We start from the raw sequence: 14,097 nt of genomic DNA, 5'->3' as shown, positions 1-14,097 counted from the left end.
GGGGCGCACGGACAGAGCCTGCCGGGCGCCCTCGCAGCTGTGTCCACGGAGCTCCGGAGGGAATGAATGAAGTAACGTCACGGCAGCGCCAACCAATCGACGCCCGCTGCGGCTCCCTCCGTGCTCCTGGTAGGCTCTTGTGTCTGTCCGTCAGAAAAGCGGGCACGAAGAAGGGCGGGGGGGAAATCTGACCAATCAGAGCCCGCTGCGGCTCCCTGCGCGTTCCTGATAGGTTCTTATGACAGTTCGTCAGGTCGGAGGCGGGGCGGGTCCGCGGCATCGGCGGCGGCGGCGGCGGCGGCGGCAGCAGGGCGGGCGGGCGTGCAGTTCCGGGCGCGCGGCGACCGTTGGTGAGTCGAACCGCGGGGATCGACGTCGGGGGTCGCGGTCTGGGCGGGGGCGCGGCGCCGGGAGGCAGGACGGGGAGGCAGGTTCGCCGCCGCCCGCGGGCCGGAGGGGATTTCTCGGGGCGGGGGAACCGGAAACTGAAAGTCGGAGCGGGGCCGGCGCAGGAAAGTTCGCGAACGCCCGCGGGCGCCTGGCCGGGGGTCCACGGCGCGGGGTGACGACCCGGGGTCACGGCTCGGGGTCACGGCCTGGGGTCCACCACGCGGGGTCACGGCGCGGGGTCAGGGCCTGGGGTCCACCACGCGGGGTCACGGCGCGGGGTCCACCACGCGGGGTCACGGCGCGGGGTCACGGCCTGGGGTCCACCACGCGGGGTCACGGCTCGGGGTCACGGCCCGGGGTCCACCACGCGGGGTCACGGCTCGGGGTCACGGCCTGGGGTCCACGGTGCGGGGTCACGGCGCGGGGTCACGGCATCCCTCTTCCCCGGCGTCGCTGCGGCCTGTGGCGTCTCGCCCCTTCCGCCCCTTCCGCCCCGACCCCAGGGAGACTCACCGGCCCCCGCCGGGCCGCCGCTTCCTGCCCGCAGACGGGCCCTCCCACCTGTTGGGGTTTGGACCTGGAGCTGCCGAACCGGGCAGCGCTGAGCGCTCGCACCTGCGGGGCCGCCTTCTCCCTCCGCTGCCCCCGCCCGCGCCTCCCCTGCGATCCGCTCAGCCTCCCCTTGGCGGGGTGTCCCCGGGAGCCTCTTGGTCAGCCTGCAGCCCCGCCCCGCGGCCTGAGCGGAGCCCGACCCCGGGCCTGGGGGGTCCCTCTCGGACCTCGGGGTCCCTCTCGGGCCTGGGGAGCCTGGCGGGTCCGCTGATGAACGCGGTCGAGGGGTGGTGAGGCCTGGGGGCGGCTGGGAATGGAGGCAGCTGCCCCGGCCTGGGGGGGTCGTCACGGACTCGGGGAGACAGGACAGCTGCTGCAGAGCCGGGAGTGGGCGCCCTGACCCCGCCCAGCGAGGCCCGGGCCCTGGTCAGTTACGGTGCTCGGGGAGGCCCCCGCCAGCCCCGAGCTGGCGCCCCAGTTTTTCTTTTTTAAGAAAACGGCGTTATTGCCGTGTAACGTACCCGCCGCAGAAGTGCCTGTGGCTTGAATTTCAAACGAACACGATTCTAAGAAGTGCTTTTCTTAAAGCCTTGTCCTGGCCTGGCCGGTGTGGCTCAGTGGTTGAGCCCCGACCTTCCACCCAGAGGTCAGGGCACGTGTCCAGCTGCAGACTCGCTCCCCAGTGGAGGCGGCGGCGGCTGGTGTGTCCCTCCCGCCCCAGCCCCTCACCCCGCTCAGCCCTGAGGCTGCCGCCCCCAGGCCCTCGCTGTGACGTCTCTGCTCTGTGCCCAGCCCTGTGCCCAGCCGGAGCCTCTGACACACCCACCACCGCGTCCATAGCTGCTGGGAAAGGCTGAGTGACGGCCGCACGGGAGCTGCCGTGCAGGGGCAGGGGTGGGGGCTCCCCGTCCTCCCCGCACGGAGACATGTTCCCCCCGGAAGCTCTCCGACCTGTCCTGGGGGCTTGTGGGGGCCCCATCATGAGCGTGACTGGTCACCTCCTTGGCCGTTGGGGATTCGGGGTATCTGCAGCCCGCTCCCTGGGGGGCGTGGCCGGCTGGTGGAAGGGCTGTGACTGACAGATGCTCCTCTGGCCCCTCACACGGGCAGCCCCAGGGCTTGGGGAGCTCTGTGGCAGGACCTGGGAAGAGGAACAAACACCCCAAAGTGCTGCGTCCCCGTGCCCCTCTCCACAGGGTGGCATTGCCCGACCCTGACGCCAGGGAACCCAAGTTCCTCCGTGAACACTCTTTGTATCGGGCAGAAATGCCCATTCGCAGAGGGCGAGGCTGTGGTGAGGAGCGCGCCCGCGTCTGGAGCGTGTTTTGGGGAAGCGTGTGTGTCCTGCAGGAGTGCCCTGAGGCCTAGTTCCCATGAGGGGGCAGGTCACCCGGGACCCCCACGGCGCCCGGCCGGTGCTCCTGGCGCATCAGTACTTGGGGTTTTCTTCTTGAGGGCCGCCTCCGGGTCCGAGGGCCCCTGCCCAAAGCCTGCTGAAAGGAGAGGGGCTGTGGCAACTGGCAGGGGCAGAGTAGCAGCACCGGCTGGTGTGGAGAGGCAGCTGGGCAGTGTGGCCACCTCTGGGCCCTGCAGGCTGGTGCACGACCTGCTGTAGAGGCCGTCCATGCCGCGTCGGAGTTCGTGTGGGACCCTCAGGAGGCCGGGCACCGCCGGGCACTCGCGTTGGCGGGAAGGGGAGGACAGCCCACTGGCCGAGGCGCCGCGGGTGGGCGTGCGGACGCCAACCATGTGGTGTGGGCAGGTCGCCACACCTGCTAAGCCTTGGTTTCCAAGTTTGTGGTGGCAGATGGGACCCTGTCAAAGTCATGCTGCCCACCAGTCGGCACTTCCCGGAGGATGACTGTGGCGCCGGCCGCCTCCCGACTGCCTCGATGCCTCTGTTCTTCCTCAGGGCTTGGCGTTCTCGGGGGACGCGACTTCCATGGCTGCAGCCAGCGCGACCCCTCCCGGCTCCCTGGACGTGCTGCAGCCCGGCTTCTCCACGACCCTCCTGGGGACCAAGCTGGAGGACAAGTACCTGTGCTCCGCCTGTAAGAACGTCCTGCGCAGGCCCTTCCAGGCCCAGTGTGGCCACCGCTACTGCTCCTTCTGCCTGAGCAGCATCCTCAGGTAGGGGCGGGGCGGGCGGAGGGGGCAGGGGCGGTGGCTGCAGGGCTGGCCGGCCAGGGAGGCTCGGGCAGGCAGTGCTGCCGGTAACCGTCGTTGAGGGCACAGGTTCACTGCAGATGAGGGTGGAGCTGAGCGTAGGCGCCCTGTGTGGGGTGGAGGTCAGCGTGCGTCAGTGCGGGTGGTTGCGGGCATCCTGTGGCCGACGTGCGCACAGACATCTCCAGTGCAGCGCTGGCTGGCGGTGGGTGTGTCGCGCCTGCTGGGCGAGTCGCGAGGCAGGGCGCTGTGGCACGGGGCGGGCGGGCCACACCGGCTCCGGGGTCTGCCTCCGAGTGGGCGCGCCTCGTTCCCCTTGTGGGTGACGTCACGAGCGATCTTCTCTCCGTTCTGCACGTTTGAACTTCACCGCAGCGTGCTTGTCGCTGACGGGGGCGGTGCTGGCGTGCTAAGTGGCGTGGGCCGCCGCCTGTCCTGGGCAGCAGGTCTCATGCAGCACCCTCTCCCCAGCTCCGGGCCCCAGAACTGCGCTGCCTGTGTGCACGAGGGCATATACGAAGACGGCGTTTCGGTTTTGGAGAGCAGCTCGGTAAGGGGTCCTGAGGCTGAACACCCAAATGAACAGAAAACACGTTGCGTTTCCTTTCGTAGCACCCTCGGTGGGTGCCCCTCAGCAGCTGGAGGTGCCCGCTTGGCTCCTGCTTTGACCCGCTGCGGGCAGGACCTCAGTTCGGGGGGCCGGCTGCAGGCTGCTCACACAGGGTCGCTGTCTCCCCAGGTTTTCCCCGACAATGCTGCCCGCAGGGAGGTGGAGAGCCTGCCAGCCATCTGCCCCAGCGACGGCTGCACCTGGAAGGGGACCCTCAAAGAGTACGAGGTAGTTACTGTGGCTTGAATTTCAAACGAACACGATTCTAAGAAGTGCTTTTCTTAAAGCTTTGTCCTGGTCAGGCCTGGTCCCCTCTCTTTTTTTTTTTAAAAATATATTTTATTGATTTTTTACAGAGAGAAAGGGAGAGAGATAGAGAGTTAGAAACATCGATCAGCTGCCTCCTGCACATCTCCTACTGGGGATGTGCCCGCAACCCAGGTACATGCCCTTGAACGGAACCGAACCTGGGACCCTTCAGTCCGCAGGCCGACGCTCTATCCACTGAGCCAAACCGGTTAGGGCAATTCCTGGTCCCCTCTCTTGATGAATGCCCTTTACAGCGACATTGCAGAGGGTTACTTGTAACAAGGGTCACGGTGGCCCAGTGCCCACCAGCTGAGGCGGCCTGTCCACACCACGGGACACTATTCAGCCGTATAAAAGGCAGGCGCCCTGTCCAGGGTGGGGGACCTGGAGGACATTGGCTCAGCGAGACGAGCGGACACAGAGGCAGAGCCTAGAGGGCCCCCGGGCGTGAGGCCTGCAGGAGGCCGGCTCAGGAGGTGCCGTGGCCGCCGGGGGCTGGGGCGGCTTTGGTCAGAGTGGACAGGCCCTGGTGCCACCGGGCAGCCCCCTTTGGCGAGGCTGGGCTGTTTGTGTGGAGCCCAGGTCTCCAGGTTAGGTGAGCCCCTGTGAGGGCTGCCCAGGCCACAGGCTGGGACTGAGCCACCTCGGTGTGGACGGGGCGGGGCGGCGGCCGTCGGGGCTGCGTGGGGAGCCTGGTTCCTGGGGGGCTCTCCCCTCTGCCTCCGGCGCGTGCGGCGGTGCGGTCCTCTGTGGACCATTGACATGGTCTTCGGGCTCTGCTGTGTTCTGCCAGAGGAGCTCACCCCCTGTGCCTTCTGGGAGTGCGAGATGTCTGCCTGTGGACGGAGTTCGGCTGCCCAGAGGCCACTGGTGCCTCTGCACAGACGGGGGATGCTGCGCCGACCCTCGGCTGTCACTGCCGGGCCTCCAGGCCTCGGGGTCAGGGTCTCTCCCGGGAGGCAGGAGCTCGGGTGCTGTGCTGTCTCTTGAGAGACTGGGGATCCCTGGGGACAGGCGGGTTACCCCCACTGCTGAGGCCTCTGGGGTTTCTGCCGCCTCCAGGCCCGTGGTGTGGGCGACGGCGTCCTGGGCTCTGGCAGGGCAGCCAGTCCTGGGCTTCTGCCACGGCCGCAGGCGTGCGCTGGGAAGTCCCTGGCTGCCCCCGGCTCCGGAAAGTCCCTGAGTGCTGAGCCCGGTCATGTGGGAGGCGGTGCTGCCCGGGGACTCTCACTGGCCGTGGCCTTGATGTCGCGCTGCTGACCGGCACGGCGGCCTCAGGCTGCTGCGCAGGGGGTGGCGCTGTCAGATGCTCACGCGCATCAGATGAGCTTGTGGAAAGGGGGGAGCCTGTGTGGCCTTAGAACACTCCCTCTACGATGACGTCTCGCATTTCCTGAGAGCTCAGCGAGGTGTGGGTGCGGCCTGCTGGGTGCTCTGGAGCGAGGGGCCCCGAGAGGACACGCTGGGGACGGCCGCCGAAGGGAGGAGAGCCAGCCGGGCGCTCCACCTCTGCCATTGGCCTGGACGTCGACTGGGGTTCCTCTGCCGTGCGCTGCTCTGGAGGTCTCCACGGGAGCTGATGGAGCCCATTGCCCGTGCAGCGGTGGGCGGGGTCCCTGCTGCAGACACGGCCCCGGGGGCGGTGGCCTGGGTGCCTCGTCCCGTGTGCAGGGCCCGCCCTCTCCAGGACTTTGTTTCTCTTTCTGTTTTTAACGTTTTATTCATTCTGGAGAGGCAGGGAGAGGGAAAGAGAGAAGCATCGGTGATGAGAGAGAATCACTGATGGGCCGCCTCCTGCACGCCCCCCACTGCGCCCTGCCTGGGAATGGAACCGTGGCCTCCTGGCTCATGGGCGCGCCGGCTGGGCGCGAGGAGTCACCTGCTGAGAGCACAGGTGCCCTGGCCGTGCTGCTGCGCGAGGTCTTTGCGGAGGCCCCTCGGGTTCAGTTCCCAGCGTGGCCTGGGCGGGGCCCTGCCTCCAGTGCTGGCGGGGCAGGCGGTCCACAGCCCAGAGGCCCCGAGCAGGGGGTGGCGGTTCTGCTGGGGCCGGGCCCCTCCTCCCTGTGGCCAGCGAGGCTTCGGGTCCTTGGCAGACCCCCTTGGCTCCCAGCACACGTCCAGCCTCCCCCCCCCACCCCCCACCCCCGGCCAATCAGGAGCTCGGTGTCTGTCCCCTGTTGGCTCCTTCGCAGCAGAGCAGCCACCTGAGGTGGGGCTCACTTGGGTCCCCTCTGTTCCTGACTCCCCAGGTCTGAGCCCCACCCTCTCCTTCCCTGTCCTTCTCCCACTGCTCTGGCTCCTCCTGGGTCGCCCCCAGCCTCTCCTCGCCTGTCACCCGGAGAGTCCCAGCCTGGGACCTGCCTCCCTCGGACATGCCTGGCGCCTTCCTGCCCGTCAGCTCCGGGAGGTGGGGCTGCGGCTCCCAGTGTCTCCTCGCTCTGCCCCCCGTGGCCCTTCTCACAGCCATTGGTTCTGGTCACTCACTTGCCTTCTGTCCTGGCCGCCTGGCACCCAACCGGCTTTGTCCCTGTGTCGCCGGCTGTGGCTGCCCCCTCTGGTGTCTCCCTCGCTGCCCGTGCGCCCCTCTCCCTGGCCAGGGCTCCCGGGGCCCCTGAACATCACTTGGAGCAGAGCCTCTGGGCCCTGTGGTCAGGGGCAGGGAGGGACGTTCTTGGCGTTGTGGGGTGGGGGGGTGCCACCAGTGGGAATTGGTCCTGACCTCTGACCCCGAGCAAAGGTGTCATTTCTCGGCACCTGGCCGGTGGCCCTTGGGGGCGGGCACTGTAGGGTCGACTGGAGCGGGAGCCACAGCTGGGGTGGCATCGGCCGGCCAGGTGGGCCTGGCTGCCAGGGCCCTGCGTGCGCTCTCTGGACGCTTTGCTCCCTCTGTTGCCAGAGCTGCCACGAAGGACTCTGCCCGTTCCTGCTGACCGAGTGCCCGGCGTGCAAAGGCCTGGTCCGCCTCGGCGAGAAGGAGCGCCACGTGGAGCAGGAGTGCCCCGAGAGGAGCCTCAGCTGCCAGCACTGCCACGCTGCCTGCTGCTTGGCCGACGTGCAGGTGCTGCGTGCCGGCCCGCGGTGCCCGCGGTGGGGCCTGGGCGGGGGGTGTTCGTGGGGAGCGTGCTGGGCGTGAAGGCAGAGCCGCCCGATGAGGGGAGGTGCTGATAGCGCTGAGCCCCCGCGGTGCCCGCAGGCCCACAGTGTCCGTGCCATCTCGGTCGGGCCCTGGGGCACTGCAGGCCCCTGGAGCTGAGGACAGACACAGCACAGTGTGACCGGCGCAGGCCTGGCCCGGCACCGACAGCCTAGCGTCCCCCTAACGCTCCGCCCACTTCTCCCTCAGGCGCACCACGAGGTCTGCCCCAAGTTCCCTGTGACATGCGAGGGCTGCGGCCAGAAGGTCCCACGCGAGAAAGTAAGTTGAATCCCTGCCCCTGTGAGACAGGCAAGATGGCGTGAGCTTCGGCCACGAGGGCCCGTGCGGCGTGCTCTGGGGTTACCTGGTGCCCCAGGGAGAAGCGATGCCTATGGGGTCCCCTGTGGCCACTCTTCTGTTCAACGTTCAGGGATGGAGACAGTCAGGCCTGCGCACCAGCAGGGCCCTTCCTGAGGCTCAAGGGGGCGGGGAGGCCGCACCCCTCCTCTGCCCCCCGTCCCACGGCTCAGGCTCAGGGCAGGCGGCAGGCACCTGGCTGGGCTTTAAGAGAAAACTCACCAGGGTTCGTCCTGGTCAGTGTCCGGCTGTTACCTCCCGCATTTGTAGTTTTTTTGCTGCGGAAAGTCGTCCTGACATGCGGGCCCGGGCTGGGAGGCCGGAGGGCGGCACCGCGGGCGCTGCGCTGGGGGGCGTCGGCGGGTCTGGGCACAGGCTGCGGTCAGCATGCCACTCCGTCATTTGTTTCCTTTTGCGTGTGGGGCTGTCAGCTGGCTCCCGCGCAGATGGTCCTTAGCTGTTCTGTGAGATGATCACCTGGCTCCAAAGAGAACCAGGAGAAGGGGCTGTGAGAAGCCAGAGGGCACCACGGTGTGTCCACTCAGACGCCCGCCCGGGGGCCGTGCCCTGGTGCCGGGTCAGAAAGGGTCTGGGCGTTGGGGTTTGCATCCCCCCCCCCGTGCGCCCGCTGAGCACTGTGGCTCCGGTCCATTGGCGTTTCTCTGACCTTGGACGGAGGTCGCGCAGCCCCTGTCCCTTCTGGGCGGGTTTCGGCCCGACTCCTGTCTGGGAGTCGGAGGTCGGGGTGCGCTGTGCCTTTGCCCTTTCCCTCTGCCTCGCGGGGGTTTCTCCTGCTGCTGCTGGTGACGGTGTCGGGTGTGCTGCTCCCAGGCCCCTGTGGGGGGCTCCGGAGTTGCCCCTGAGGTGTCCCGAGGCTGCTCTGTGTGGGAGCGTCCGTCCGTCCTCCTGCACCAGCCCCACCCTGCGGGGTCTGGTGCCCCTCCCCCCCCCGCCTTGGACACTGCGTCCCCCAGGCTGTGGCGCCAGAGTGGGTCCCACGGCATCCCGAGGACTGGCCCAGGCTGCACCCGCCTCGGTAGTGGCCACCATGCACGCACGTGTGTGTGTGTGTGTGTGCGTGTGCAACTGCGTCTGAGTGTGTGCCTGTGTGAGTGTGCGTCTGTGTGCGTGTGTGCCTGTGCGTCTGTGTGCGTGTGCCTGTGTGAGTGTGCGTCTGTGTGCGTGTGCCTGTGTGAGTGTGCGCCTGTGTGAGTCTGCGTCTGTGTTGTGCGTCTGTGTGCGTGTGTGCCTCTGTGTGCGTGTGTGCCTTTGTGTGCGTGTGTGCCTGTGTGAGTGTGCGTCTGTGTGCGTGTGTGCCTGTGAGTTCGTGTCTGTGTGCGTGTGTGCCTGTGTGAGTGTGCGTCTGTGCCTGTGTGAGTGTGCATCTGTGTGAGTGTGTGCCTGTGTGAGTGTGCATCTGTGTGAGTGTGTGCCTGTGTGAGTGTGCACCTGTGTTGGGTGTGCGCCTGTGTGTGGGCGTGCATGTCTGTGTGCATCCTGGCTTTGGAAATGGGCTGTTGGGTTTGGGCAGACGACGGGGGGGGGGGGGGGGGGGGGGCAGAGACCCGCGTGCACGAGGCCCCAGCCACGAAGCCGCGTCTGATGTCCCTCCTTGCAGTTTCAGAGCCACCTCAGGACGTGCGGCAAGTGCCCGCTGCCCTGCCGGTTCCACGACGTCGGCTGCCCTGAGATGGTGAGCAGGCCTCCTGGGCGTCGCCATCTCCCACACGTGGGACCTTCCTGATCCTGGTTTCCACCTGCCCCGCTGCCTGGCCTCCACGCCTGGCCCTCAGGTGCCCGGGCTCAGGCCGAGGCTGCTCTGCTGGTCGCCACCTGCTGGTGGCCTCGCCTGACACCCAGGGGCATCCCAGGCTCCGCCACACTCCAGTCCGGCTCCTCACCCAAAGGAGCACCTTGGCTCGCCCAGCCCCGCCAGGGAGCGTGAAGAGAGCGTGAAGGTCCTCCATTCTTCCTGGGCGCAAACGGGTCCCGGACCCCACCTGCCTCCCGCCTCCCTCCCTCACCCCCTCACCTCTGCGGCCCACACGGCTCTTCCTGTGTGACCTTGTCTCTGCCGTGGTCACTGGCCTGGCCACCCTCCAGCACACTGACCTCCCACCCCAGGGCCCGCCTGCCTCCCCCCTGCACATGGCACACTGCCGGTCTCTGCAGCTCACAGGGCCCTTGCCCTCCTTTCCCTGAGCCCCCCCCCCCCACACACACACACACACCCCAGCTAACTGAGGGCCTGGGCCCATGAGGACGGGCAGCGTTTCTCAGGTGTTCCTCTGAGGACGGCACAGGGATAGCCGCTTCTGTCCCCTCCTCTGTCTGCTCGCCTGTTGTCTCTGCACTTGGTGCTGGTCGTGCCGCTCAGACCTGGTTCCCTGGCACAGGGCCTGCCAGGCCGGGCCCTCGGCGGTCAGAGGACACGGCCTGGTCTGGCTCCTGCTCAGGCTTCGCCTGGCCCAGACCCACGCAGCACAGCCACAGGCTCCTGCTGTCCTGCCCGCCGGCCCTGGAGACCTGTCCGAGGGCCTCGCCTGCAGGTCACTTTCTCCTGGAGCTGCGCTGAGGGGTCATGCAGGCTGGGAAGGGGCTGCACTGGACGGAACAGCTTGGTGACGGCTGCTTTGTTAGCGGAGCGCCCTTCCCTGCCACTCAGTCTGAGCCAGCGACTGGCTCCCGACGGGGCCGACGGCGGGAACAGCCCCGACCTGTGTGCTCGGCGGGCGGGCGGGCGGCGGGCCAGCTCCCGGGTCTGTCTCCGCAGGTGGAGAGCGAGAAGCAGCAGGAGCACGAGCTGCAGCAGCTCCGCGAGCACCTGACCATGCTGCTGCACGTGCTGCTGGAGGCCAAGCGCCCGCCCCTGGGCCCCGGCGAGGCGGGCGGCTGGGAGGCGCCCCAGGCCGCAGAGCTGCTGCGGAGGTGCGAGGCCCTGGAGAAGAAGACGGCCACCTTCGAGAACATCGTCTGCGTGCTGAACCGGGAGGTGGAGCGGGTGGCCATGACCGCCGAGGCCTGTGGCCGGCAGCACCGGCTGGACCAGGACAGGATTAAAGCCCTGAGTCACAAGGTGTGTGCCCGGGGCCAGGGCTGTGCTCAGCCGGGACGGTGCGGACAGCGACTCGATCTCCAGCGCGGCCGCGGCCTCTGCAGAGCCCCTTCCCGACCTGTTCGCTGCCCACCGACTCGGCAGAGGGGCCATGGATGTGCCCCCACTCTGTCCGGACAGCCTCCCACTTGGGGCGGGGCGCCAGGGGCTCGTGGGGCCGGAGCCAGACCGAGAGGCTGGCCCAGGGCAGCCTCAGGAGCACGGGAGCTGGAAGAGGTGGGAGGGGTGACTTCCTAGCACCTTCCTGGGAGGTGGGAGGGGCCCCCCGGGAATGGGGACAGGCCCATGACCCCCACGTCCGCCTGGGCTCCCCGGGCCCCAGGTGCAGCAGCTGGAGAGGAGCATCGGCCTGAAGGACCTGGCAATGGCCGACCTGGAGCAGAAGGTGCATGAGATGGAGGCGTCCACCTTCGACGGCGTGTTCGTCTGGAAGATCTCCGACTTCACCAGGAAGCGCCAGGAGGCCGTGGCCGGCCGCACCCCTGCCATCTTCTCACCAGGTGCCGTCTGGAACTTGCGTCCCCATGTCCCCGTCCTCCCCCCCAACCCCCCCTTGAGTCTCTCCCGTCCCGCTGAGGCCAGGAGCCACTGGGCCTCCCTGAGAGCAGGTGTCAGTGACCAGCCCTCCTGTGGTGGGAGCTCCGCCCCCAACTGGGCTCCTGGCCCCCTGCAGCCACTCACGCCATCTCAGCGTGGCCACCAGGCGTGGCAGCTGCGCCAGGCGGGACTCCCCAGCCAGGCCTGCTCCTGTGGTACCCCATGCCCGCTGCTGGCTGCTCTCGTGCCCCTGGAGCGCAGTGTGTGGGGAGGCGGCGGGTGGGCCTTGCCCCTCCTCACCCCTCCTCACCCCCCCACCCTGCAGCCTTCTACACCAGCAGGTACGGCTACAAGATGTGCCTGCGCGTGTACCTCAACGGGGACGGCACGGGGCGTGGCACACACCTGTCCCTCTTCTTCGTGGTGATGAAGGGCCCCCATGACGCCCTCCTGCGCTGGCCCTTCAACCAGAAGGTACGCAGACTGCCCTGCGGCTGCCGGGGGCCCGGGGCCTGCGGGGCGAGGGTGTTGGGACTGGCTCGGGCTCCTGGCCTCGGGCGTGCACGTGGTGCTGTCGCTGTGGCTCTGGTAGCACCGGCTTCCACGGCCGCTTGCCCAGTGAGATGCCACCCGCCCGCCCGGGAGAGCCCTTCCTGTGGTGGGAGCGCCCCTGAGCCTGAGGGGTGGGGGCTTGGGGGCGAGGCCAGCACAGAACTGGTGGGGGGCGGAGCAGAGAGCACGGTGCCTCTCGGGGCGGGCTGGTCCTTGGCGTGGCTGGGGGTGCGGATGTGCTGGGCGCACTCAGCAAACCCAGGGGGGGATGCAGGCCCGTGGCGCTCGGCTCAGTCCCGGGGCCCCAGGTGTCCAAGGACAGAAAACGTCAGAATGGGCAGTCGCCGGAGGGGCTGATGGCGGGGGGCGGGGGGCGGGGGCTGACGCTGCCCCTCGGGACTCCTCCTAGGTGACCCTCATGCTGCTCGACCAGAACAACCGGGAGCACGTGATCGACGCCTTCCGACCCGACGTGACCTCGTCCTCTTTCCAGAGGCCGGTCAATGACATGAACATTGCGAGCGGCTGCCCCCTCTTCTGCCCTGTCTCCAAGATGGAGGCCAAGAACGCCTACGTGCGTGACGACGCCATCTTCATCAAGGCCATCGTGGACCTGACGGGGCTCTAGCACCTCCGCTGGGGTCAGGGCCAGGGCACCTGGCCCGCGCGTGGTGACAGCGACCGTGCTGGGCCCGAGCCGCACGGCAGTGGGCAGCCACACTCACGTCTGCCCCCAGGAGAGAGCGCCTCCGGGGGGCCCTCGGCCCCAGGTCCTGCTGGGCCGGGCGCCTGGAGAGCCCTGCAGGCCGCCCGTGGTTGCTCGGGGCCCTGGCCAGGCAGCAGGAGCTCCAGGCGAGGCAGCAGAGGGCAGGCGGGCCGCGTGGGAGTCACCCCCGGGAGGCGCCCAGTGCCTGTCCCACCCGTGGGTCCTGGAGACAAGGACAGCTTGGGGCCTGCGCGGCTCTGCGGGGACTTGCTGTGCCAGCCTGGCTGGGCCGTGGCTCGTCCTGAGAGCGTCCCCCACTGCCGGGGGCATGTGCAGGCCACGGTCAGTCTCCCCGAGACGTGTTCCTGGCCCGTGAAGCTGGGAAGTCGTCATTAAATCGTTCCCCTGTGGTGAGTGGTGTCCACTGGCTCCCACCTCGCCGGGGCTCCTTCCTGGCCCCCAGCCCCTCTCCAGCCTGAGCGGCTCTGTGGTTCCCTGATGCTCAGCTCATGCCTGTGGGCCTGGGAAGGCAGCGGTTCTTTCTTCTGGAATGTTCTTTGTTGGCTGGCTCCTCCTTCAGATCTGCCCAGGAGGGCATGACCACACCTTCCCCCATTGTGGGCTGACCCCACTGCGTGGGGTGAGCAGGGTCCCTGCTGGGAGCAGCCAGTGGCTTCGTTGTTGTCTGGGGACCTGACAGCAACATTGGGGCGCCCTCTCCCCCTGATCCAGGACTTCTCTGGGGGACTGACCCCAGGAGGCCTCAGCCTGTGGGGTGAGGGCAAGGGGTGTCCTGTTCTCCAGGCCTGTGAGTCAGGCTGGTGGGCTGCCTGGCATCTTGAGGGGGAACCCCGCTCTGACCTGGACACTCACTTGTCTCGCATGAGAAGTTAAAGGGCAAAAAAGGACAGAGACCGAAGCCATGAGCACACGTGTCCACCTCCCGGACCCACACGTGGCAGAGCAGTTGAGGCCTGTGTGGCCTTTCCCAGAGCACCCCCCCCCCCCCCCCAGCTCCAACCTGGCCCTCGCCAGCGGCTGTTGACATCTCCTTGTGGTTTACCCACAAACGGTGCATGTGTGAGGCTCAGGCGGCCATCGGTGCGAGCTGCTTCCCTCCTGGGCTTTCGACCCTGTGGTGCTGGCACCCATGCGGCGGGCGGGCTGACTGCCAGGCCACCCTCCCGACTGGACCATGAGGTCCCTGGGCCCTTGGATGCCTGGCCTTGGTAGGGACTGAGTGCGAGCAGGTGTTGCTGCCCCCGGACCTCTGAGAGCGCCCCGTCCGGCCGTTCCTCAGCGGGTGGTGGGTCCTGTGCACCTGTGGCTTGGAAAGCCTTCCTGACACGCGCAGCCCTGGCCCTGGTGGCACATGGCACCACGTGGTGGCGCAGATGGACATTCAGACTCGATCGCTGGACAGCCTTCCTCTGGACGGCGCTGCTGACCAGCCATCTAGGAAGCCCCCACCTGCTGCCCTGGGCTGGAACGCCCTCCTGCTGGCTTTAGTTTTGTCTGTAACGTTGGACGTGATGCTGGCGTTTGTATCTGGCGTGTGTGTTCATGTGTTCGGTGGCAAGTGAGAGGGTTTCCTGCCACGGGACCCTCAGAACTCTGCTCCGAGAAGCCAGCCCCAGGCTGCGCTGTGTGCTGCTGCCTCTAATGTC

General features: G+C 68.0%; 1 protein-coding gene and 1 long non-coding RNA gene across 3 annotated transcripts; one reads left to right on the top strand and one right to left on the bottom strand.

The window, feature by feature from the left end:
- The first annotated feature begins 15 nt into the window (after positions 1-15).
- On the top strand, positions 16-12,844 carry TRAF2 (TNF receptor associated factor 2). 2 transcript variants are annotated; one of them, XM_081103016.1, is made up of 11 exons: positions 16-129; positions 2,855-3,072; positions 3,580-3,658; positions 3,848-3,946; positions 6,924-7,085; positions 7,371-7,442; positions 9,139-9,213; positions 10,294-10,596; positions 10,958-11,135; positions 11,498-11,646; positions 12,134-12,844. In XM_081103016.1, the coding sequence occupies exons 2-11, from the start codon at positions 2,885-2,887 to the stop codon at positions 12,350-12,352; spliced, it is 1,524 nt and encodes a 507-aa protein (XP_080959142.1). In that variant the 5' UTR covers positions 16-129; positions 2,855-2,884; the 3' UTR covers positions 12,353-12,844. The 2 variants fall into 2 exon arrangements, with proteins under 2 accessions (XP_080959142.1, XP_080959141.1); XM_081103015.1 differs by lacking the exon at positions 16-129 and adding an exon at positions 280-350.
- LOC308527637 lies at positions 4,072-7,997 on the bottom strand. The gene is made up of 3 exons (XR_013996630.1): positions 7,743-7,997; positions 5,907-7,276; positions 4,072-5,753 (listed from the first exon to the last, which is right to left on the bottom strand). It is a non-coding gene; the product is annotated as an uncharacterized lncRNA (long non-coding RNA).
- Positions 12,845-14,097: the final 1,253 nt, after the last annotated feature.

The sequence above is a fragment of the Myotis nattereri genome (genome assembly GCF_964212035.1).
Source record: "Myotis nattereri genome assembly, chromosome: 12".
NCBI classification, from domain to species: Eukaryota; Metazoa; Chordata; class Mammalia; order Chiroptera; family Vespertilionidae; genus Myotis; species Myotis nattereri.
Note: the sequence above shows the minus strand (reverse complement) of the source record. Positions and strands in the feature narration are given on the sequence as shown.

Bases quoted from the DNA above. Each gene is read 5' to 3' on its own strand.
- TRAF2 (XM_081103016.1), top strand. From the start codon at position 2,885: ATGGCTGCAGCCAGCGCGACCCCTCCCGGCTCCCTGGACGTGCTGCAG. The intron at 3,073-3,579 runs GTAGGGGCGGGG...CCCTCTCCCCAG, and splicing joins TGCCTGAGCAGCATCCTCAG to CTCCGGGCCCCAGAACTGCG. The intron at 9,214-10,293 runs GTGAGCAGGCCT...CTGTCTCCGCAG, and splicing joins ACGTCGGCTGCCCTGAGATG to GTGGAGAGCGAGAAGCAGCA.